Consider the following 26633-nt stretch of genomic DNA (forward strand, 5'->3'; position numbering starts at 1 on the left):
TTCTCAAAAGAACATGCTCAGACACCAAAGAGAAAGAAACAACCATTTAGTTCGGAAGTATAATACAATCACAATCAAAGCCCGATGAACTTTCTTCAAATTTTTTTTTATAATAAACTGTTATTATGTCGTTAAGTGGGAAAATCTCCGCAGGCTTCATCAAGATGGAGACACAGACACCATGTGACAGATAACAAAAATCAAGGATACTAGTATTGGTAGTAAACGAGAATTAAGAAATGTTCCCAATCAACTCCCCCCAACAAAATAAAACTTCCCACCAAAATTTCCACTTAGCCTGCCATCCCTGTAGAAACTGAGAAACATAAAGAGGGCAGAGAGAGAGGGGGGGAAAGAAAACATCTGAAATAGAAAGAAAACGTGGAAAAGCTGGGGCTAACCTTTGCTTCTAGTCTCAGACAACAATCTGCTTCAGCTGCTGCTTCCAATGCTCCGTCTGCCCCCTCCTTTTGCCCCCTCCCCCAGGAGGCTCTGTGACTTGTGCAATTCTAGTAGAATAAGACTAACAAAAAAAGGCAGAGGAAACGGGCTTGGGATCGGGATACGACTAAATACCGATCTGGGAGCCGTAATTTATCAGAAATGTTCCACCAGCAGTGGGGAGCAGGGAAGGAGGGGGAAAGAAATTGAAGGATGGAGATGCAATGTACCCCTGTAGTAGATATGCCAACAACAGAATGATTCACAAGTAGTGAAGAAAAACAGTGCTCTAAGGAGAACTTAAGTGCTCCTCAACCCAGTACGCCCAGTGTTCTAGCTGTACAACCGAGTTTCTAAAGCAGGCAATAGGACACACACAGACACACACCGACACCCCACCCCCACCCACCCCCGTTCATTTTCACTGAGGCCCCACTGGATCTTGCTGGTCGCCCAGTCCAGAGAGACACTCCTTTCCCTGGCGAAGTTCCTGCTGATGTGAGGTTATGTATGATGCTTCCCCTCTAGCCAACACCTTGTCGAGCCCCAGTTGCTGCAGTTTCTCCACCAGGTTCAAGCTGAAGATGCTATTCGGACTCTTCTCGGGTTTCTTGCGCTGCAGCGAACGCAGTCCTGAAGTCCAATCAGCAAAGCGCTCCGAGCGGTAGTGGCACCGTGAAACCAAGGAAGGAGGAAAGCAAGAGGAGAGGCTTGGATCCCTAATAACCCGGGGCGGGGACACGAGCGCCCCTCCTTGGCTCTGTGCAGAAATGCCTCGCTTTGTCAGGAGAGTCACCAGTCCGAGCTCTTTCTCTTTCTTCTCCTGCCTGCGTCGTGCCTGAAGGGGGGGCTGGGGAGGGGAAGACGGGCTCAGCCCCATGCAGGGCCCACAAGAGGGCACAACTGTATTATAAAGACTAAGGAGGAGGAAGAGGAAGAAGAAGAAAAAGAAAAGCCAAGCATTTAGTCTAAAGGCTTTAATATGTTTGGGTTAGGTGCTTAATTGCAAACATACATTCCATCCCACCTTGCTTTGTTCTGCAACAGCCTCTCGATCTGTGCAGGCTGGGAATTCTGGCAACTGGGAAGTTTCCTCCACAGAAACTCTTTAGAGCAATGTCTAAATTGCATGGTATTTTCTCAACCAGGTGCAGATGCCCGTGATTACCTGGGCCCTGAAAATAGTAATTTCTATTATCAAATAAGAAAGGAGCACATAACGGAACAAACCACATGGAGAACGCGGCTTACTCCGCCCCCTTCCGTTCAGTCTGCAAAGGGAAAACGATGGAAAGTTTTGCAGGATGTGGGCTTGTGCTCCTTTTCCGCAAATTCCTCCTGCTGGTGCGTAGGAAAAGAGAGTTGCCCTAATGTTTTAGGGCTTGACTGAGTACCTCCTTTCCTAATTATATCAGCAGCATTTTTAAAAAGGTACTTTTTGCTTTCCTTTCAGCTAATTGAGGGAGGGTTCTTTCAATTCATATGGGGAGTGGCTGCCTCTGCTTGTGCCCTTGAGGCTGGCTGAGAACTACAGACTGACCCTTTAAGGCCCAATCCACCACCATTTTATTTTTATTTGGGCCTTCTGCAAAACAAAAGAAGGGTCGGAACTAGCACAGCATCTGAAATCAACAGTACCGTGTCAGCCATAACACACACTTTTCAGCACTCTCGTGCTACAGGAGGGCTGCCTTCTCTAACCTGGCCCCCTTCAAGTGTGGGGACTACATGTCCCAAAATTCCTCAGCCATGCCATGACTGAAGCAGCGCCTGCTTTCTAAAACCAGGCACCTGTTCTTGGCGTCCAGGAGGAAGACATTTCCATCTTGGTACCTGATAGAAAAGATGGTGAAGACAGAAAAGCTCTGAGACATCTATTAGTACTATAGTGGCTCCTAAGATTACTACCAATTTGTTTTTTTGTTTTTTTTATTGAGGCCACAGGTAGGGAACTACTGGCTATTCAGCCCCTTTCTTTCTATTTCTTCAGTGACGAATATATTTTTTACAAACATATTCACACACATACACCTAGGGCAGTGGTGGGATTCAACCGGTTCACAGCACTTCAGCAGAACTGGTAGCTAATTTTTTGTTGCCCAGGCCCAGAATGGACTTCTGGAAGAGAACTGGTTGTTCACATATTTGAATCCCACCACTGACCTAGGGGATACTAAAAAATAGGCCACGTTGACTATTGTATAAATTTCATTAAATATAGTGTACTTTTTTTCCTAACAACTTCCTTACTTCTTTGACACATGATGTTTCGGCATTCCTAAAACTGAAACATTTCCCTTTAAAATTATCGATTATTATTTTATATTAATTGAGGGGATGCTCACCAATGGAGGTAGGTGATAGGATAAGACCTCATCCCTGTGCCATCTGTCTCTTAATTTTGAGTTTTGTATCATTTTTTAATTTTTAATCTGTGTATCTTAAATATTTTAACAAATTGTAATTATTTTGTTTTGTAGTCTGTAAGCCACTTAGAGGCACTTATAGGAGAGATGGGTGTTAATAAATAATAAACATATTGTGATTGGCCTATGAGGCCTGGCTTCTGGTTCACCTTGTATATCTTAGTCATGAAAACCAGCTACGTTACTGTGGCTGGTCACTCTCTCCCTGCCCACGCCACCCTACAGGGTTGTTCTTATGGGGAATAAAGGAGGAGGATAGTGTACTGCAGGCATGTCAAACCTGCGAGGTCATGTGACATCGCATGACGTATCACAACTTTTTCCACATTGCCAGCAATGCGGTTTCGGCATGACACATCCGGCCTGTGGGCCGGCAGTTTGACATGCCTGGTGTATTGGATATGTTCGCTGCCTTGAGTTATGTGTAAAAACAATAAAGGCAGGATACAAATAAATAAATTATCAATAGGTTCCAGTAGTTTGGATTTTCTCTTTTTTCTATTGCATAGGTTCTGAAATAGGTTTTGTGTAATGAAATACTCAAAATTTAGAGAAGATGTTCCAGGCACAGATATGACACCACCACTGACATCATTTTCCACAGTGGAATGGCTCCTTGCCACCCTTCCCCAAATATTAAATGTGACCCCTGCCAACTAAAGATTGCCCATTTTTTGTTTGGTTCAGACAGACGAATGACTCAGTGAGGTTTAACAGCAAAAGGTTTATTCAATACACATATGTCAACTGACAACTGTCAAATAACTCTGGCTTTTATACTCGAGCTGTTTAAACTGTATCCAATCACAAGCCCGGGTTTTCTCGCCTTTACAACATTAACCAATAATTGCACCAGAATCTCCCGCTTCAAAGGAACCTACTTTGCAACAAGCTACTGACATATTTGCAACAAAGCTACTGACATAACATTTTTGCTCTAGGAAAAGGTGTCAATAGCATTAGTTTTGACTTTGTTAGCTATCCATTCTTATCTTTCTGAGGACAGGATCAGCTGAAAATTCAGCACTGAAAGTCAGCATCACAAATTTCATTTCAGTTAGTTGGCAGAAAAGCAGAAAGGTTGGCAGTGAAGTCTGCAAAAAAAATTAGTGGGTTAAAATCTTGCTTTCCCAGACAGGCCGAATTTAGTTGCACATTTCAACCGCCGAGGATGGCTGCGGGGTTTGCAAACTGCTGTAGCTAAGGCTACACTGAGATTGAGTAGCATATGGTTCAGCAAACCATGGAAGCCCCACTATTGTTTATTAATTAAATCATAATATGGTGATCTGAACACAGCAGTTGGATTTTGTTGACCTGGGCTGAATGTTTAAGCTTGTCATATACAATCAATCACAATGTTGTGGATAAATTCATATGTCTCCATGTAACCCAGGATTATAACAGCTGTAGTCCAATATTTTCTAGTGAGTGACTGAGAAAAACTGACTTAAATAAGCCCCTTCATTCATTTCCTTGTTCTTTTCTTACATTGCGCTGTTTAGGAGAATGGAGACCCGTATGCTTTGCTTATCACCCAAATCCTCATCAAAACCTTAACATTAACCAAACAAAGACAAAGTTCTCCAGAACAGAGAAGTTCAGAGCAACTAAAAGCCTATGAAGAAGTATTTGAGCAACTGCGTCCAACCTTAATGTTGATTAAAGCCAGATGCCTGTGTTTCATTATCCCACAATGACTTTTCATGAGCTGCCCAGCAGGTGGTTTCTTAGCCAGGGCTTCATCTGGGCCGAGCCTCAGTTGTCACCAGTCGACAGTTAAGCAAGATGCCCCTAAGCATATGCAGAATACTATGTGTGTGTGTGTATGTATGTATGTATATTTGTGTGTGTATGTATTTGTGTGTGTGTGTATGCATGCATGTATAAAAATTGGTTGCTTATCATGCCAATTTTCTGGGCAGGCTTGATCACCAGAACTCATTTTAAATCAACCCCAGCACTAAAGTGTTATAACTTCCTCTTCCCAGGTCAATGAACTTTCATTCTCTATTGCCTGCAAGGCTTTGCTCCTCCCTGCAGCCATTATCCAATGAGCTTGGGTCCTCTTTTCTCCAACCCAGGGTCACTCAGGAGGAGATGAATCAAAGAGGGAAGTTCTGCTGCTGGATGGAGAGAAAGGAAGCAGCAAGCAAGATGTCTTACTTCAGGCCTCCCATCCATGTGCCCAGAAGTTGCCCATATCAGGAGAGATGCCTGAAGCCGGGATTTGACGAGGAGGAAGGGGGAGAATGCAAGACGAGAGGTAGAAAACAAAAATCACAGATGTGCACATACACATCCTTTAGGTAGGAAATGGCCTTGCCACGTAGGAGAAGGAGAGATGGCTGGACAGCTTTAAGGGAAGGGCAATAGGATGCTTACCTGGGTGTCACCATGGTAACCTCTTTGATAGGGTGCATGATGCAACAGGTGGTGATGGTGAAAGTAGGCGGGGTCTGGGGCAGATTGTTAACGGAGTGAAAAACTAAACGGACAGGAAAACAAAGGGTTAATGAGTGAGCAGAATGGGATGGGAGCCATGAAGGTGGACAAACATCAAGGGAAAAAGTGGAGGGAAAAGCTTCTATGAACAATAGGGCATTACATTTCATCCAATTTGTCTGCAATGATTCATAGCCTCCAGCTGGAAAAGATGTGGGCAACCTGTGGCTCCCAAGATTTTACTCAACTACAACTCCCAACATTCCTCCCTGTGGCTAAGATTGGCTGAAGCGGCCAGTAATGATTGTCTGCGAAAGTAAGGCAGTGTTTCTAGACCTCAACAACTTTAAGATGCATGGACTTCAATTCCCAGAATTACAAAGCAATTATATTGCTGGCTTGATTATTCTGAGAATTAAAGTTCATGTATCTTAAATTTGTTGAGGCTGAGAAACACTGAACTAAAGGAGGACAGGTTGCCCAGTAGAAAGTTACACCTGGAAGTCTTCTCTCACATTCTCATGACCCCACCTGATTCACTGCCACAAGGACATTGCCAAAGCACCCATGGTATATACTACTAATGCTGAGCTGGACCTCACCAACAGGCACATATTCCAAGTATCACAGCTGGCAATAAAAATCATGATTGCTTTCTTGCAGGAAAGATGAGGTGATGCTTACTAACTTTCAGGATTTCGTCAAATCCTCAAAAACAAGCTGATGTATACCATTTGGAGTGATGCAACTCAGCCCACTCACCAGTTGGCCTTTCTTTGGCTTTAACTGGTGTTGAGGTAGCAAGGGAAGACAAGGCGCTGCCATCCAGGTCATCTTCTTCTAAGTCATTTAGATTGTGGACCTCTTCAAGATCAGTGTCAAGCTGGCGGAAATCTTTGGTAAGTACACCTGGTCGAGGGTCCAGGATTCCTGCCAGGTGAGGCCGGGCCAGCTGCTGCCAGTGGTGCAGGGTCACGGAACCTAAGAGGCACAGAGGTCTATGTGAGTTTACTGGATCCATTGGCAAATCCCAGCAAAAATCATTTGCAGCAGGCCTAAACAAGTAGGGGGAATTGCAAGCCAACATTACAATGAGAAATAAAAATTTCCAAACTACGTGGATAACACGTGAAAGGCAGGAGGGAATCCTGTAAGTTTTAAGCCCCATGCTGAATACCTAGTCCAATCTTATTACCTGCAAAGAACAGCATGCCCTGGGCCCTTCTGACATGGCCAATCCTATTGCTAGCCTACCTTCAAAGATGATAGAAATGGGAGTTTAACCAGTACAATATTAAATTACCAGTCCAACTGGTTGTTACGGATGGGAACAAGGTGCCTTCTTGCTCTTTCCTTCATGAAGCTAAATGTTTAGGGATGGCTCTAAACCAAAGATGTCAAACTCAATCGCGTCATGTGACATTTCGTGATGTACTGTGATGTTTTTTACCTTTGCGGAGCTGGGCTGGGCGTGGCCTGCGCATGATGCATTTGGCCTGTGGACCACCAGTTTAACACCCTTGCTCTAAACAAAGGCAATATTCCAAACAAGGCAGAAAAATTGACTGTATTGAAGTCCCTTAGGCAGTCTGAACTACAGTTGTCATAGAGTCACTGTCATGGGTTCTTTTAAAGTATACCTAATTTGATGAGTTCAAGTCACCAAAAGACCTAACAGAATACCCGAGCACTCAAATACTATTTATTCAATCAATCAATCTTTATTATGGTGAAGACAAGCAATTTACTCATTAGTCTCCACTCTTCCCCAATACTGCTACAACTCCTGCTAGTATACACCTGCTACTCCAACTATTTTTCCTTGTGATTATTGCTGGAGAAAAACAGCTGTCTGTAGCTGCTTTACTTCCACATTCCTTCAGTTATTTCGCAGCAAAGCTTTAATAGTTTATCTTGCTATGCTGACTCAGGAGACGGCTTAAATAGAAAGGAAGAAAGCATAAATGGTGGCCATTTTCTGGGTAGCCAACTATCTCTCATGCCTCACTTTTTAATTAAAAAACAACAACCTTGATTTCACTGTCTTTTCCATACTGTGATAGGAAATCAGTGTTGCACCCAGCATATAATATTGAAATGATAAGCTTGTAGTGTCAGATATCATCTGGTTAACCATGAATTGGTATCTTTCATTTGTTGCAGGCAGATGAGCAGTTATAATCAGTTATTACACGGAATTCCCAACCCCAGAGAGGTAGTTGTCTAATTGTAATGAGCCCAAATTCTGTTGCTAACAAAGAGAGTTATTAAATGAGTTTTGTCCCAGGTCCTTTGTTAATATCATGTTTCCCCGAAAGTAAGACTTGCGCCCAAAATAAGCCCTAGTTTGATTTTTGGGGGTGGGCCTAACATAAACCCTATCCCCAAAACAAGCCTTATTCCAAAAATAAGTCCTAGTTTTGGGGCGAGGCAGACAAGCTAAAAGTCAAGCAAGAGCAGGGTATGGAGCTGCCCCATGTACCTGCACCCACTTATCTTGCAGCCTGCATTTCTCAGTCAGAGGTCTTTCTGGAAGGCCACTGCAGCCAAGAACCAAGCTATGGATTTAATCCATAGCTTGGTTCTCAGCTGCAGTGGCCTTCAGGAAAGGCCTTTCACTGTGAAGTGCAGGCCGAGCTCTTCTCAGCTGCAGAATGAAGTTGTTCCTTTGGCTGCAGAAGAAGTGGACTGGCTGAGTGGGGTTGTTGGTGCCAGAGATGAGTGGAAAAGACACCTCCCCTCCCCTGTAAAATAAGACCTGGTGTCTTTGGAGGCAAAAATCAATAAATAAGACCTTATTTTCGGGGAAACATGGTATAATAATAATGTTGTTGTTGTAAGGGACCTTGGAGGTCATCTAGTTCAACCCCCTGCTCAGGCAGGAAACCCTAGACCATTTCAGACAAATGGCTGGCCAGTCTCTTCTTAAAAACTTCCAGTGCTGGAGCATTCATGGCTTCGGGAGGCAGGTTGTTCCACTGGTTAATTGTTCTAATTGTTAGGAAGTTTCTCCTTAGTTCTAGGTTGCTTCTCTCCTTGTTTAGTTTCCATCCATTGCTTCTTGACCTGCCTTCAGGTGCTTTAGAGAATAGCTCGACTCCCTCTTCTTTGTGGCAGCCCCTGAGATATTGGAACACTGCTATCATGTCACTCCTTGTCCTTCTCTTCATTAAACTAGACATACCCAATTCCAGCAACCATTCCTTATATGTTTTGGCCTCCAGTCCCCTGATCATATTTGTTGCTCTTCTCTGTAGTCTTTCTAGAGTCTCAACATCTTTTTTACATCATGTTAACCAAAACTGGTTAACTGGTTAAGTGAATCTGACTCTCCATTGATTTTGCTTGTCAGAAGTCACAAAAGATAAACCTAGGGCCCTGCAACTATCATAAATATGAACAGTTGCCAAGTGTCCAGATTTTGATCTCATAACCATGGGGATGCTGCAACAATCATAAATGCAAAAACAGTCATAAGCCACTTTTTTCAGTACCTACTGAAGTTCAATAACTTTGAACAGTCATTAAAAGAATGTTTCTAAGCCAAAAGTGCTTCTTTTTCAATGATGCTACATTTTTGTTCTTTTGGGAAGCAGAATCCAAGGTGGTCCATCCCTTCATGATTTTTGATGCGCATACTACCTAAGGCTATGTTAGATGCATCCATTTGTAGGTTAAAGGTTTGGGAAAAATCCAGCCCTTTCAACATTGGCTTCCCATACACTGCATCTTTTATTTTTTTGAATGCCTTCCAGCATTCTTTAAACCACTTTAGCCTTGAGGATTCTTTCCTTCTCATTAGGTCTGTAAGGGGTTGAGTCACAGTAGAAAAATGAGGTATGAACCTTTGATAATACCTCATTAGTCCTAAAAACAATGCACATCTTTCTTTGTTTTGGGGGCTTCCACCTGTTTCAGAATTCCAACCTTTCCCTGTTCAGATTTTATCTCCCCCTTTCCAACCATGAACTCCAAATACTGATATCCCAAATGGCACTTCTCTGGGTTTATAGTTAGAATGTCAATTATTAAGTGTTGGAGGTGTTCTTGCCAGGTCTTGCTATATATCAGGATATATCTAGATAGGTAGCACACCATTCTCCTTGACCTTGTAAAATCTTGTTCATTAAACTCTGGAAGGTAGCAAATGCCTCTTGTAGATCAAAATGCATTCTTTTGAATTGAAAGAGATGAATAGAATTGAAAGATGAATTGAAAGATGATGTTGTCTCTTTGGAATAGTGTTCCAGTGGAATTTCCCAATATTCTTTGATTAAATCCAAGGATGATAAATACTTGGCTCCACCTAGGTTATCCAAGAGATAATCCACTCTGGACATTAGACACCCATCATATTTTGCCCCTTTGTTTATTTGTGAGAAGTCTACACAAAATCATATTTCTCCATTTGGTTTTGAGACTAAATCAATTGGAGAATACCACTGACTTATAGATAGTTCTACAATGTCATCTGGGGCATTTGTCTACTTCAACTCTTCAGGAATCCTATTGAAACACTTGTCTAATTGGTTGGATTTAACCCATTTCTATTCTGTGCTCTACTAAAGCAGTTAAACCTGGTTGTATGGTGAACATACTGTATGTTTTCAATCCCATAACAATTTTTCTAAATCTATTTTTGACTGTGTCCTAGGTCACAATTAGTATGTATCTTTCCATGGGATGGCTGCAGAACCACTTGTTCCAACAATTCTGGATGGCTTTATTTCAGTACAAGGAAAGCCATCCCAGGTTCAGATCCATTGTGTCATTTCCTCAAAACGTTAGCATGGTAGATTTTCATTTTTCTATCTTCCAGTTCAATTTCATAATTCACTGACTCAGTTCTTCTCTTTACTATGTAGGGACCTTGCCTCTTAGCCTCTAATTTGCTTTCTTTACTAGGCGATAGCAACAAATACTTGCTTTCCTTACAGTAAATTGTTTTGCCTTTAAACCTTTACTACAGACTCTCTTTTGTCTTTCTCTGCCTATCTCTAAATATTTGTGGCAATGTGCCCTAGGGCTTTTAACATTCCCGAGTTATAATATATATTTGGGGTCTTCTATATTGTCACACCAGCATTTCTTAATAATGTCTAAAACCCTCAAAGTTGTTTCCCATGAAATGGAGGAGGGGACTAAAATTCCATGGATGCCTGAGGAATTTTCCTGAATGCAAACAATAGAAAAGACAGCCACGTAACCAAAAATATTGGGTTTTAGCTTGCATATTTCTTAAGTATAATTTTCAGGTCTGGTTCATCCTTTTACTAAAATAATCTCCCTGTGGATGACAGGGATTTGCACACACTCTCTTTATTCTTAAATCTGCACAAAGCAGTGCTGATTTTTAGAAATTAGATCTTTGATCTGTGAGGATCTCATATGGTGTGCTTATCCTACTAAACATTTTGAACACCAGTTCCTTAGCTATTCGTTTAGCCGACACATTCCTCAGTGGAACTGCTTCTGGGTACTGAGTTGCTTAATCACAGACAACTAGGGTATATTCACTGCATTTACTACATCATGACAGAAGCACTATAATGTTCAGGGTTGTTTTAGAAAAAGGAATGGGGATTAAATGCATTTTCTCCATTGGAACAGGGCAGTAATGAGCCACATCTTTACAAATCCCTTGCCAATAAAATCCCAAGTTCTGTATGTGATCCTATCTCTACCCATATGTCCAGACTGTGGATCTTCATGACTAGTTCCAATATAGCTTTGCAATATTCCCGAGGAACTACTATTTGCTCAATTGTTTCTTTGTATATGGATGAAAACTAATTCAAAACAGCAGCCCTGATTTTTCTTGGAATCTGGGTATTGTCTCTTTGTTTCCTTCCTTTTCTGCTGCTAACCAACAATGTTTTAATGTTGGGTCTTTCTTTGCAAAAGTTTCACATTTCAGAATCTCTATCCCTATGGGTTCACCCCCAGCTTTATTGGCCTTTCTTAAAGCTTTCTCCTTTCTAGCACATCTCACTTCTTTTAAATCGGGATGGCCAGGAAGAATCCTTCCCTTCTTATTTCTGCTCCATCCTCATCCTTGCCTTAGATACTGCCTTCTCAGTATCTTAGCCCCTTCCTTGAATCCTTTCCTGAGCTCAACCCACAGTAAGTGGAAAATCTGTTCCAATCATTAGGTTACATGGTAAGCTGGGGATTACTCCTACCACTGTTCCATGAAGTACCTATGAGTCTTACCAGGAATTTTACATAGTTTAAAATAAACAAGAAACAACCCTTCCCTCAAGGGAACTGGTTGTTCACATATTTGAATCCCACCACTGGTCATAACTCACTTTTTTCAGTGCCGCTGTAACTTCAAATGCTCCCTGAATGAACTGTTAAACGTTGAGGACTACCTGTGTTATTCAGAAATGGTACTCAGAAAATAATGGAAAGCCAAAGGACAACAATAAATAAACAACCCAAAGTACGCTGTTTCTCCAAGTACGCTGCCCCCTTTCCACTAACCTTCCATAGGCTTAACAATTTGAAGCTTATCAGGGAAGCAAGAGTAGGATCCCAAAGAAGTGCCAGAACTGCCTGAATAGTTGGTGCCTATGGATGTGATGCTGCCATTGGGGGTCAGGCACCCACTGAAGTCCTCCGCCTCCCAAGCCAGGCGCTTCAGTTTGCATTCACGTTCCATCTCAAAAAACGAATGCTCAGTGCTGTGGTTCTGCTGGCGAGCAGACAAACTCTGGATAGCAGCTTCCAAGACATGGTGGCCAGGTGTACCTGATGTAGCATCCACGCTGTGGCTAAAATAAAGAGAGTTGTGAAGGTGATCTGATTCTGAAAGCACCACCATTATCATGTTATCGAAGGGGAAAATCCTGGTTCTCCAGATATTGCTGAACTATAGCTCCTCATAGCTCCAATGTGCATAATGACAATGTGGGATTCTGGAAACTGTCGTTCAACTTCTTTGGAAAAGCACAGACTGACAATGATCAATCAATCAGTCAACGAAAAGATTAAAATCTCTCCCAGAAACAGATCCCTGCCTCAAAAAACTTATAATTAAAACTGGATGGGATAGACAAATATGGTGATAAGAGACTAGAAAGAATAAACAAAAACATCTTGCCTTGATTTCACTAAGAGCAAGGAGAGGGCTTTTAGCAATTGCACTCTTATAAGACTTGGACCAAGACATTTTTCACTAGAGGCAGAAGGAACCACAAATGGAAAATAAATTCCCTGGGATTGATAGGAGATATTTTGGAGTACATCAGCAGTTTGACACCAACAAACCTAGGTGTCAAGAGGACACCATTTTAGTTTGCAAATCAAAGTTAGAAAAAACAGTGTCAAAGGAGTCTAGCTGAAAGTTTTTGCCAAAGTAGACATAGCAGTTTAAAAAAATAGGGTGATAAGAGTTGCTCTCCTTGTTTCGTTAAGAGAAATACAAGATGACATGAGGAAGGAATGAGGAGACTTGTATTTCTTTAGCTACCCATTTTTAGGGCTTTTTCATCTCAAAGCCTGTGCCCCAATAGCTTCCAAGACCTAGAGATGGTAATATAATTATTTGACAGCTTTTTCTTCATCAAAGGCCCAGCAGGACAAAATATTAATTAATCTTTTGATGCCCCTTAAGGCAGTTTCCAAATCTTTCCATTTTTTTCTTTGAATGGGACTACTTCAGACTACAGATGGACTGAATAGCTTGGGATCCATCAAGATAAACACACTTTCCTGTAATATATGCTGCCCATAAACTGTGTGAATGTATATAGAACTGTTGGAAAGAAAGAAAGAAGCAAGAGACAACTTTTTCCCTTTTCCAGTTACCGTATTTTTTCCTTCTCTCTCAAGTTTTTACCTCAGCTTTCTCTCTAGTGCAGCTCCTACTCATCTCATCTCATTCCACCCTATTGTGTTCTTGTCAGAAGTAAGGAAAAATGTCGGGGGTGTGTGTGTTATGGTCAGTATAATTATATGTTTGTAAAAGAGAGAGGTTTCTATAAGAATAATTAGTGGACATTGATCGAGATCGGGATGTTATAAATGGGACTATACTATTTTACAGACAAGAAATTTAAATTGGTTATTAAATAAAATAAATTATTTTTGTGCTGCATCCTCCCTTTTCTTCAAAAGTAGATTTTGGGAGGGCTGTATGTATCAATAGCAGCCATAGCAAATCACTCGCAAAATGATGTGGTAATTTAATTACCACAAAGCCTCCAGCAATCATTTACTGCTTTTCAGTTTTATTTTATTTTTATTTTTTTTATTTTAATTCCATTTATATCCCGCCCTTCTCCGAAGACTCAGGGCGGCTTTACAAACTTAGCAGTAGCCTTCATTCTATGTATATGCCTGCTTATTAGGGCTTTCACACCCACCCCAAGCGGCATTATTACAAAGTCAGCTTAATTGCCCCCAACAATCTGGGTCCTCATTTTACCTACCTCGGAAGGATGGAAGGCTGAGTCAACCTTGAGCCTGGTGGGATGCGAACCTGCACTAATTGCAGGCAGCTGGTGTTACTTAAGGAGGCATTAGCCCACTGCTCCACCAAGGCTCTTCTTTGAAGAGTTTAACTCTTCTTTGAAAAAGACTTTATGGAAATCCGGCTTATGTCTCTGATTAAGATCAAATTGTTCTGGATAGCATTTTAACTTATTTGGGATCATATTTTTTTTGTTTGTCACTCTTAATAGTCTCAAGGTTTGTTTTTAGATTTACTATGGGTATTGTAAATTGTCACACTGGTAGTCATCCAAGTCTCCAAGAATTAGGCTGCTATGAAACAAATGCAATAAATAAATTAGGTGCAAAGGAAGAAACTAGATGTTGCACGTGAAGTTTCTGTTTATAATTTATCTTCCCTTCTGAGAATGGTTATGTAGTATTGCAGGCTAATTCTGCTCATAGTCTGGAGTTCAATCCTGATGGGATCAAGATGGATCAGCCTTCCATCCTTCCGAGGTTGGTAAAATGAGGACTAGATGGTTGGGGGCAATATACCGACATTGTAAAGTCAGAATACTGTATAGTACTGTGGGGCAGTATATAAGTGCTAGTACCCACCTTCCTCCACTAATCCCCCTTTTTTGAGCCTTAGGTAATTTGCAGTGATGTCTTTTATTAGCTGTAGAATGCTAGCCAGATCTCACAATCTGATTTTCTACTTGAAATATACAGTATTCTCCACTGTGGCTCCGACCCCAAAAAATTAATCACAAATATCTGAGTGATCTCATGAAATCGACTCATTATCTATAAAAGAGACCCCTACCTATATTGCCATGGTTCTGGCAATTCTATGATATCAGGAATCATGATGAAATGATATCACAACAAACGGAACACTTGGAATGCAATGGCCTTTACCACCAGCAGCCTCATTGTGCAGACTCCATATGGAATGATGTGGATGTGGTTGCTTGGTAACTACATAGAGTCACTTCCAAGGCTGGATGCCATTTCCCAAGGCACCTAAGAAAGATGGGACAGGTTGTGGCCTCCACTACCCTCCTTTTCTTCCTTGGAACTCTATTGATGCCTGTTAGGTGGTTGGATGCAGCGATACAGCCGTGCCCAGCATCATGCCATTGTACGTTAAAAACCCTCAACTGCAGCAGGACTACCAGTTTTCCTAGTCTCGGCCGTGTGCCTGTTCCGAAGCCATTCAATCATCCCTATGTTTTTGTCATGCTGTGAGTATTTAAAACCTGGGGGCAACTACCATACTCCTATAATTGAGAGGAGGAAATTTTACAAGTAAGAGGAAAATGGGGCATAATATTCTCAGATACAATAAGCATAAAGGTAGAAAGTTGTACAGGGCTTATTCATAATGTTTGGCACATTGTGGCCTCTTGTTTTGGCAGGTAGTTTGGTGAAGTTAGCCATTGGTTTGTAAATATATTTTAGGATTTGACTGTCAAAATCAGTTAAGCACTTTTAGTTCATGTTTCCACTGGACTAAATCATAAATATGTTTTAAACATTGTATAATGTGGGTTGTATTTTTGGACCTTCATGTTATGTGAAGTCAATCATAGTAGCTGGTAACCTACATATCTGGTTTATATACCATGTATTAGATGTGAATTGTCCGGTTTAATATGTATGGAGATTTTTAGACACTAATGTCATGGTTGTCCCAAAGGTGTGTTTTTCAAAAGGCAGCTGGATTTTTTGGTTTTTTTTTGGGGGGGGGGAAGGTGTTGGGTTTTTTTCTTGGTTTTTTCCTGGTTTAATAATTATTTTGCTATCTCCTTCCCTTGTTATCTAGCCAAAGGTAATATCCAGAGGCCAGGATAATTTTTTAAAAAATTTATATATCTTAAAGGTTACCTTACTCTAAATGTGACTATGGGCCAGTCACACTCTCTCAGCCCTAGGAAAAAAGTTATGGAAAATCATTTCCTAAATCCTTCAAAGAAAATTGCAGGTACTAGAGGTACTAGTACAGGCAGCCATTAATGACTTGAAGACATACAAAAACAGAAGAGGTAGCAACCAACTTGATTTTTTGTTTCTTTGTTACAAAGGGCAGTGGCAAAATTATAGTTTGTTACATTACAGCCTCAATCATCCCCATTTAACATGGGTTTTCTAATTGCAGGTATGGGAAATGTGATCAATAGCTCTGGAAGCCTAATAACTGTTTAGTTCAAAATATCTGGAGAGGACCTAGTTCAAAAACTAATCTGAAACTGAAGTAGATATTTATTCTGAATACTGCACCCAGAGGGGCATAAAATAGACCTTTCGATTCATTATTAACATACTCTAAGATTATATTTCGGATTAGACAAAGAAGTTTATTAGAAAAGCCAAAGGCACTTAAAAAATACAGCTTATCAAATAATAAAAATTAATTATGAAATTTCAAGAAATGTGTTCATCTATATTACTTAGAAACATCTGCATGTATATATATAAATCATCAACGTAGACTCAGGAATATCAGTACATATTAGGAGGAGGTGACAAAACAATAAAACAGAACTTCATCTATTTTTATTACATAAAAGCCAGTTTAATATAACGGTTATAGGTCTGGTCTAGAAATCATTAAACTCTAAGGAGAAACCCATCTGAAGCCCCTTTTCTGCTTTTCTTTAAACACCTGTGGCTGTCCTTGAGAAGGTTCTGTGGAGGTTTGAGTTGTACCATTTCCTTTTCAGATGTACCTCCATTTAGTGTGTAGGATTAATATGTACAAATCAGAGATAGAACACAAAGCTTATTTCAAGACATTCTTGCCTGGGAGTATCCACTTGAACTGTATTCTCCTATATTCATTTTTCCTTCCAGGGATTTTACTGGAAACACAATTTTTTCCATGAATAAACAGGTGTGGTGGGCCTATCCTTGGACTGAATACTTGTGAGTATACTCTCATGTTCATCCTATGTAACTAACGTGGAAGGAATATCCATTTCCATCCCATTTATTGTGACCTGGGCTTTTGTCATCCTTAATGTAGCTGGATGCAAAGGGGGAATCCTCCCTGTCCACTAGAGCCTTTGATGATTACTGCATCACAAGTGTCTCACCACTGCAAATAAACTAGTGAAAGAGACAGTATGGTGTCCACCTTCCACCACAGTGAAAGGCTGCAATTTTGTCTGTATGTTTTTCTAAATTTTCTCCCATTTCTTTAGGATTCTCAAGAACAATCGCTTGCACAGACTGGATAATACGTCTCTAGATGGCTTGCTTTCACTCGCACATCTGTAAGTTTCTAACCTTAGCAGTGTATTACTTGCTATCTTCCAAAGGACTGTCCCACTTTTAAATTGAGTCAAACTCCTAGTCAAGTTTCTAACAAGTAGGGCATGCAATTTTAAAGCTTACTCTTTATTCCTATGATTTCTCTTGGCCTGGGTCTTCCCTTTTGCAGAAGTGATTTCCTTCCTTGCATTTGAAGCTGTATTCCTGGCACTCATTTGAAATGATTGCCTCCTTTGATTTTCTGACACTGAAATTGCTCAGTAGTGATAGGCTGGCATTCCTGGGTGAAAAAGCCAAAAGGAAGAAGTGTCCAGATGCCTTCTCAATGAGCACAGACACAGGGAGGGAAATTAAGATTTATTAAAATTATTATTTTTGTGCAGAGGGTGAATCAGTGTAAATGTAGGCATTGACCAAAGAAGGCAGGATGAGAAAAGACACTGAATTGACCAGTGAATGGATGTTGATTGGCTGAGAATTCTGTGTTCAGTTCAACTACTAATCAAACCAGGCCAACATTCATTAGCTCTTCTTTACAATTTCTATAATCTTAAGGTAAAGGTAAAGGTTCCCCTGCACATGTGTGCTAGTCATTTCCGACTCTAGGGGCCGGTGCTCGTCTCCGTTTCAAAGCCGAAGAGCCAGCGCTTGTCCGAGGACGTCTCTGTGGTCATGTGGCCAGCATGACTAGACGCCAAAGGCGCACAGAACGCTGTTACCTTCCCACTGTAGTGGTCCCTATTTTTCTACTTGCATTTTTACGTGCTTTCGAACTGTTAGGTTGGCAGAAGCTGGGACAAGTAACAGACGCTCTGTTACGCGGCACTCGGGATTTGACCCGCCAAACTGCCGACCATCTGATCGACAAGCTCAGCGTCCTAACCCACTGAGCCACCGCGTCTATAATCTTACATGCCTATAATTATCTTGTTACTATAATTGTCTTGGTACTGAAAATAATCAAAACAGTCCAAATCAGCCTTAGGCTAACAGAATCAGGAAGGCTGATAGTTGTTTTTTTTAAATCCCATTTATATCCCACCCTTCTCCGAAGACTCAGGGCGGCTTACAATCTAAAGCACAAATCAATGTGCTTAGCAATATTAAATCAGTTAAAAGGTTTGGTGTTCTAGAATTATCTTCATCCTTCTAGCAAAGTTAATTTGAACTGAATCAGCATGTGCCAGCACTGGACATAATTTGAAGTGCTGATTATTCAGTCAAACTCTATTCTAGGAAATGTAACATGGTGAGAATGTTTTGCAATAGCTACACTCCTTGCTGCAAAAACCACATAAGAATTTGTGGGAAATAACACTCCATTAACATTAACTTTTGGGGTTTGTGCCTTTCATAACATTTTCCCCCCAGGAATGGAGTATGGATGGGGGCCTTGAGGACTATAGTCTGGTGAGAGCTTAAAATAAGATAAGATAATCTTTATTGTCATTTTTTACTTTGGGCACACTGCCTGCTCTCAAAAGCTTGTAAGCCGCCCTGAGTCTTCGGAGAAGGACGGGATATAAATGGAATTAAAATAAAAAATAAATAAAAAATAAATATATAACACACATATCAACATACTATATACATCATATGTATATACCTACACCCTTACATATAAATACATATAAATATTAATCACTGTCCATCTTAAATACATAGTGAAAAGAGGAAGCTTGAGAGTTCATAAAGTTAATACTGTATGGAACAAAACTGACTGAATCTATATGTTTTGCTTCGGATACCACAAAGCCTCCTCCAGTCGTGAAGAGGATGGGTAGTGTCCCAGATAATCTTACGGACCCTGCTCAAGCAACACTTATATGCTGTGTCCTGAATAGAAGGGAGGGAACTGCCAATAATCTTTTCTGCCATCCTCACCACTCTCTTCACTGCCTTCCTGTCTGAAGCAGTGATGCTTCCAAACCAGACTGCAATGCAAAATGACAGGATGCTCTCGACCGTCCCTCTATAGAAAGTGGCAAAGATAGGAGAAGATTTTCTCAGGCAAAGCAGAAAATTCAGGTGCTGCTGTGCCCACTTCACCAGTGTCTCACTGTTGAGCGACCAAGCCAGCCTATTTGTTAGCTACACACCCAGAAATTTAATGCTGGTAACCATCTCCACAGGTGAATCATTAATACACAGAAGAGTATGCCTGTCCCTGCTTTTTCTGAAATCTATAATGATCTCTAGTTTTGTCAGCATTTAAACTAGGCTGTTTTTCTTACACCAGTTCACCTGACTTTACTTCCTTGCGGTAAGCGCTCTCATTGTCATCTTGAATAAGGCCCACTACTGTTGTATCATCTTCACAATAGAGCTGGTGGCAAACCTAGCACAACAGTCATGGGTCATCAGACTGAACAGTAACGGACTTAGGACGCAGCCCTGAGGAGAAAATAGTGTTAGAAATATTAGTCCCAACTCGTACATACTGGAGTCTGTCAATAGAAAAATCAAGAATCCAGTTGCCCAAAGGAATATTAAAGCCTAAAAGGCCTAGTTTGTCTACTAGATGCTGAGGAATGATTTCATTAAATGCTGAACTGAAGTCGACAAACAGCATTTGCACATGAGTATTTCTTTAAGTGCTCCAAGCTCAGATGGAGAACAGAAGAAATAACATCCCCTGTAGAGCAATTTGGACAGTAAGCAAACTGAAGCGAGTCAAATGCTGACAGGAGGCTAGATACAATAATGTCCTTTATCAGCCTCTCAAAACTTCATAATTTTCATAATGATGGTTGTAAGTGCAACTGGATAGTAATCACTGAGACCTGTAATTACAGACTTTTTTGGCACTGACAAAATAATGGCCATCTTAAAACATGATGGGGCCGCTGCCTGCTACAATGAGAGATTGAAAATATCTAAGAAAGCAAGCCAGCTCATCTGCGCATTCCCTAAGAATACATCCAGGGATATTTGGGCCTGCTGCCTTCCAGATGTTAACTTTCTGCAATGTTCTCTGGACAGAGGTGACTTCAAAGCTAAGCACTTGCTTGTCAGGATGAGGCACAACTTTTCTTGCATGGGTGCTATTTGATACCTCGAATCTTCCAAAAACTCTGTTCAGTTCGTTTAAGAAGTCTGTGTTGCCCTTGCATCTTCATGGAACTACCTTATAATCCCTAATGGTCAGGATTCCTTGCTACATGCTGTCATGGTTCTGATAGGCGAAACTCATCAAAAGAACCCTAAGGCAAAATTCTTCCTCAAAGAACATTTTATTTGGGGAAACAAAGTATCGGCACTACATAGCTGAACCCCAAAACTAAATTCGCTTCCCCCAGATACAAAGTAACAAAGTGCAGTTCCCACCCCCAATAAGCTGTCATAAATCACATTCTCCAATTAGCCTAAAACGCAGGCTTTCTCCCCAGCTCCTCAACCCGCCAAAATGTTATCAGCTTGTCCTTGGGTTCCCACAAAGCAGAGTTATTGTTATGACTAGCTGAGCTCAAGTTTTCATCCCAACCACCCTTACCACTCTAATTTCTCTGTTCTGTACCAGCCTGCTACTGGCCCTGCAGAAAAGGCAGGGACAACCCCTTTACAAACGGCAAGAGGCTGGAATTAAGCCTGCCAAATTTATTAACATAAAACAGAGCAAACAAGACACCAACCATGAAACAAGAGCTATGAAACAAGAACTAATCAAGCGGTTGCCTTCGGCAAACCAGCCCTCCCACGCATTCCCCTTTTATACAGTTCAGGGCGTGGCTTCTCTCTGCCTCCTTCCGAGGTGCCCCATTGCCTTCCTCTGTTTACTCCTGATTGACTGCCTCCTGCGTCGGGCGTCCTTGAACAGGGCCAGCTGTGGGTCATCTTCATCCATGCTGTCAGGCTCACAAAGCTGGGTCTCCGTCGTGACCAGGTGGGAGGGGCCTGGCTGAGGGCTCTCATCAGCAAGATCTTCAACCCCCTCAGCAAGCTCTTCAACACCCCCCTCCTCCTCTGAGTCGTCCGACCCAACTGCCGAACCCACAGGCTGACCCTGAATCACAACATTCTCATCCCAACCACTCTAATTTCTAAATATCAGAAAAAGCACATTAAAGAAGAAGAGAAAATGGCTGCATTTCATCAGTTGTCAAAGCGAGAACATCTAATGTTAGCAGCATTGACACATGTGCCTGGTGTTTGTAGGATCCTGAAAAAAGTTCTGAATTTTCTGATAATGGGCTTCCTTTGCTCCTTTTATGACACTTCAAATTAGCTCTGGCTGTTCTAAGTGCCAGCATATCACCGGATTTAAAAGCCACATTCCATGCTTTCAAGCATCTTATGGATCTCATAAGTCAGCCATGGTTTTTCATTAGCTTAAGGATAGTAGCTATCTTGCCTGGAAGGGGAAGGCAGCCATTTCATCTACTTCACATCATGAAGGGATCTGAGGATACTTGAGCAGCCAAAATAGACCTGTGTCCAAAGACCTCATGGTCTTAAGATTTCGCTACTCTGCTCCCTGGGGTTTCATCAAAGGCTAAAGGAACCTTTAGTTAGAAAATCTTGGCTATAGATGAGTTGCTTGAATTTAACAGTGGTTTAAGGATAACAGAAGCTTTGACCGCCTAATCCAGTGCATGTTGGGAGTTGGAGGGGGTAGCAGTTTGCCGTAGTTTTGGTGGGTGGCTGTTTTACCTTCAATTCTTTAATAAGAGCAGGGAACTTGGGAGTACAGTGGGTGATTAGATGATTGGATGGAAAAGTCGTGGTTTTTGTCCAATACCTGTCAGAAGCCTTCTAGTACCAATCACAAGGGGCAAGGGCCAGGAATTGGTGGGGGGATGTTGGGGGTAGGTAGAAATGTGGTGGTGGTAATGGGCAGTGAGAGATAGAGTTGGAGGTAGAGAGTGGGCTGTTCACAGAGAATATAGCCTCAATGTACTGTATTAGTTCTGGGTCCTGAGTCCCTGTGCTCATCCCCAATCCTTAAGTGGCTTTGGACTCTGGCTGGTGCTTTTGAATAACAGGTTGGTTTCTAATAAAGCCCTAACCCTAATTTTAGATTCAGGCAGCCATCTTGCTATGTATTGTGGAGACCTGGCTGAGCATGAAGAAGAAGTATGGCACCAAAGCTATGTTAGCAGAATTGCCATGTTTTGAGTTGAGAATGGGTGCTGCCTTTTGATAGCCGGGTATGAGATCTTACTTGTGAGATTAGGGATTAGATGGGATTGCTGGTACCAACCTCCCTATAGGAATCTCTCCCTGCTACTTGATGTCATTTGCAGATTGGCATTGGAGTTCCCCAATCTTATGGTTCTGGGGGGACTTCATCCTACTTATTTGCTTAGGCAACAAAGTTGTATGCGACCACACAATCACAACATTCTTGGTGACCAACAAGATACAAAAATACAATAAAGGGTAAAAAAAGCAGTAAATAAAATAAAAACAAATATATGCCATCAGTCCTCAAAAGCCCTGCAGAAATGTGCTTATTTTCAACCTTTCCTTAATGGCAGCAACGTGAGAGACAGACAATCTATAAAGTTTTAGGGTAGCCTTCTTCAAGCTGAAGCCCTCCAGACAGGTTGTTTATACTCCACCTTTATTACTTTTTATTAATAACTCAAGGCAGCAAATTCACAATATACTCCTTCGTTCTATTTTCCCTACAAAAACAACCCTGTGAGGTGCGCTGAGAGACTGGTCCAAAGTCACCCAGCCAGCTCTCATGCCTAAGATGGAACTATAACTCCCACTCTCCTGGCTTCTAGCATCATGCCTTAACCGCTAGACCAAACTGGCTGTATGTGGGGCTATAATTCCCTGTACTGAATATTCTGTTTGCTGCTGTGACTAATACGACTGCAAACAAGAATTAAGCTATAAAGGGGTTGATGGAAAAAAACAATGATACAAGGAGGTTTGGTGTGTGTGTATATGTCCTCTATAGCATGGCAATCTGGCTCAGGAGGGGAGTGAAAGGCAAGAGGCGGGAAGGCAGCTGGGTTATTGAATGGGCGGGGAGACATCGCCAAGCAGAGAGTGGCGTGGCTGCGGGGGCCATGAAGTAAGCGGGTGCGGGGAGCATGTGGCAGCTCCACGCCTCGCCTCACCTCGTGGCGGTGGCACTGGTGTGACATGTGGTCTCCTGCCCTGTTGCGGCCACGAGCAACAGACAATCCTTCCGAGGTAGGTAAAATGAGGACCCAGATTGTTGGGGGCAATTAAGCTGACTTTGTAATAATGCCGCTTGGGGTGTGTGTGAAAGCCCTAATAAGCAGGCATATACCTAGAATGAAGGCTACTGCTAAGCTTGTAAGCCGCCCTGAGTCTTCGGAGAAGGGCGGGATATAAATGGAATTTTTTAAAAAATGTGATAGAGTGGGTGAGCAGCTGCAAAATCAGACATCCCCCAAAAATAAGCCCTAATAGGTCTTTTGGTCCAAAACATATAAGACCTGTTCTTATTTTTGGGAAAACATGCTACATATTACAGCCTAGCAAATAAATGAAAAGCACATAAAGCAAATGTGAGAGGTGACAATGAAGCTGACATTTTCTTCCAGGTGTAACATAATGTGTGTACTTTTTTAAACAGGGATGTCTCATATAATCAAATCCAGACTATTGAGAAAAATGCATTTGAACCTGTTCCACTTCTGCAATCTATGTAAGTCGTTAAGCAAAAAAAAAAACCAGTTTAAAACATGGTGAAAATTGGGGAAGGAGGCAAATTGAAATCAAATGGCTATCAATGTTCCCCTAAGTGTGCCAATGACTTATTACTGAAAGGTTGGCCTTCCCTCAACTATTTTTTAAATGGGGAAGGGGAGCTTGAACTGGAGGGTGAAGGAGGCAGCTTTTCCTCTAGAGGGTTTGATCTATGTTCCCACGTAAGACAAGATGAAATTTCCATTTTCTAAGAAGTATCGTAATGAGTTCAGACTGAACTCTGAGCAGATCAAGATTCAGCCCTAGGTTGCCAGTGCGAGAGCTGAGTCTTCATACGTGAAAAAAAACTATAAAGTATTTTGGTGGAGCTACAGGGCTTACTATGAACTTGGAATCTCTAGAGTCAAAATTATATTGCTTGCTGGGGATTTCATTTGGCCTTTGAATCATGAGCTCTGCTGTCCTATTAAGTAATGATGCCCCAATCTCAAATATAGGTAAAGGTAAAGGTTGCCCCGCACATGCGGGCTAGTCGTTTCTGACTCTAGGGGCCGGTGCTCATCTCCGTTTCAAAGCCAAAGAACCAGCGCTTATCCGAGGACGTCTCCGTGGTCATGTGGCCGGCATGACTAGACGCCAAAGGCGCACGGAACGCTGTTACCTTCTCACTGGAGTGGTCCCTATTTTTCTACTTGCATTTTTACATGCTTTTGAACTGCTAGGTTGGCAGAAGCTGGGACAAGTAACAGGCGCTCACTCTGTTACGCGGCACTCGGGCTTCGACCCGCCAAACTGCCGACCTTCTGATCGACAAGCTCAGCATCCTAACCCACTGAGCCACCGCGTCCCATTGCCTGAAAAACTAGCATGGTAATTGGAGGAAGCCTGGAGTGATTGTTCAAAAGGCCAGAGTGGTAGTATCCAGCTAGTTCATTGGAAAAGAAAGAAATCACCCTCACCTTGCATGCAATTTTCACATCCTCATTCAACGAGGAGGGAAAAAAAGTTCCTTTGGGTCTGTATTATTTTATCTGTTGTTTATTTTATACAGTGGAAGACACTCTACATTAGCTCTCTTGCTTTCCTTTCCTTTCCAGCAATCTCAGTGGCAACAGTATTTTGCGGATAACGCAGGGGGCCTTTCAGGCTTGGCACGGGATGCAGTTTCTATCCAAGTTGTAAGTGAAAATGAAACTCTTTCAGATAGTGGGCAAGGCATATGGTTTCTAGCAATGGGGCACAAACTCTCCCCTAATGCTTTCAAGAGATCAGCAGGCCTGTATGGTGGATTTCAATCCCAAACACTTTTCTTTTGAAGGAGAAGGAGAAGATATGGCCTCTGAATAGGGACAGCTAACAGTCTCTAAGTTGGTCTCCAAGACAGATGACTTAGTCTCTAAATCCACCAGGGCATATCTGGGATATTTTCTTATATTGTTATGACTTTACATCCCACTTCTACCTATGATTATTCCACACTGCTTCCTTAGGGGTAAGAATAACTAGCATTTTGTGTTGAATTCTTATTGAACTATACAAATATATAACAGATAAGTGGAGATTCATGGCACTATTTACTCTAAAATGAGTAAAATAAGGAAGGCATGCAAAGGAGAAATTGTAATTATTAGATTTTCATATACTGGATATTCATGCTCAGGCCATGACAATGAAACCAAATTTCTACATACCTTATCCTTATTCTAATTAGCCTTGGAACCCACCAGCGGGAAGATGAGGCAATATTTAATCTTTTTAAAATGCCCTTAATCTAGCACATAATCATACAGAACAAGTAGAGTGCTGTGGCTTAGCTACATTTAACATACATGCAATCATATTGACCTCAACGGAGATGCTGAGAAATGAGAGATTGATTTTTTAAAAAGAGGCAAATTTCTTTATTAGGAGGTTTCGAATAAATCTGGTGCTAAGAGGAACCTGTTCTTTAATTGAGTGGGGAAAAAGAAAGGGGAGAACAGGACAATTAGAAATAGATTTAGGGCACCTGAAATATAGCACTTCCTCTGGTGCAAAATGAACCTTATCGTAAGAAGTAGCAAATATTAACTTGTTAGCTCTAAAGGAAAATGGAGGAAGGATCCATCAATGGCTGTAAGTCTTGAACATTCAGGGAATGCTGCTTACTATAAGAGCAAAGCTCCTGCCACTTTTTTGACTGGAAGCGAGAAGTAAGTATGCCAGATAAACATAAAAGTCAAATGCAGTGGAAATGAGTTACTTAAGAAGTATATTACTTCTTTTAAAAAAAATAGGGCTCATAAGGAATTGATGATGAGCAAATGAGGATTAAACACAAAAGTAATTAGCCAGTATGGAAGAGATACAGTATGTTGAGATGGTTTAGATTGAATGGGAACTGAAATGCAAAGCAAATACAGGACTGAAAAGGAAAACATGATTGGATGGAGTTGACAAAGGTCTCAAAAGAGAGAAGGGAAAAATTATAAAGGCAAAATATGGGATGAGCATAGAAACAAGGATGTTTGCCAAGGTATGAAACTACTAAGAGATAAAGTAAAAGTGCTGATATAAACTGGATTTATATTTCTTTTTTCAGATTTCCTGCCTTTAATTTCTTTTGCTTATTACTTCTTACTAGTAGGATTAGTAATTAAGAATAAAGTTATTTAAGGTCAAAGACTAAAAGAAAACTTGAAGTAACTTGTTGCTTATAGACTACCTGAATTCTTCCTGTTTTATTCTGCTACCCTCAGTTGTGCCAAACTGGTAACCAGCTCTTTTGTCCTTCAGGATTCTCAACCATAATCCACTGAGTGAGATTGAGGATTCTCATTTCTACAAATTGCCCTCACTGAAATTCCTGTACGTGTCAAGTTGCTCTTGGTTTTATTAAGGGTTTGTGGAGCTTTTTTTCCCCCTGATTAATTTGGCTTGAGATATTACCTCTGGAGATCAATATCGTCTTTGATCAGGGTCAGAAATACCCAG

At 41.4% G+C, this 26633-nt stretch overlaps 1 protein-coding gene across 1 annotated transcript; it reads right to left on the reverse strand.

Annotated features, from left to right (window-relative positions):
- Positions 1-833: 833 nt before the first annotated feature.
- LOC308677394 (trafficking kinesin-binding protein 1-like) lies at positions 834-5342 on the reverse strand. The gene is made up of 2 exons (XM_081343714.1): positions 5253-5342; positions 834-1358 (listed from the first exon to the last, which is right to left on the reverse strand). Exons 1-2 carry the CDS (start codon positions 5288-5290, stop codon positions 863-865), a joined length of 534 nt encoding a protein of 177 aa, XP_081199840.1. The 5' UTR covers positions 5291-5342; the 3' UTR covers positions 834-862.
- Positions 5343-26633: the final 21291 nt, after the last annotated feature.

Source organism: Vipera berus, assembly GCF_964194415.1.
Source record: "Vipera berus genome assembly, chromosome: Z".
NCBI classification, from domain to species: domain Eukaryota; kingdom Metazoa; phylum Chordata; class Lepidosauria; order Squamata; family Viperidae; genus Vipera; species Vipera berus.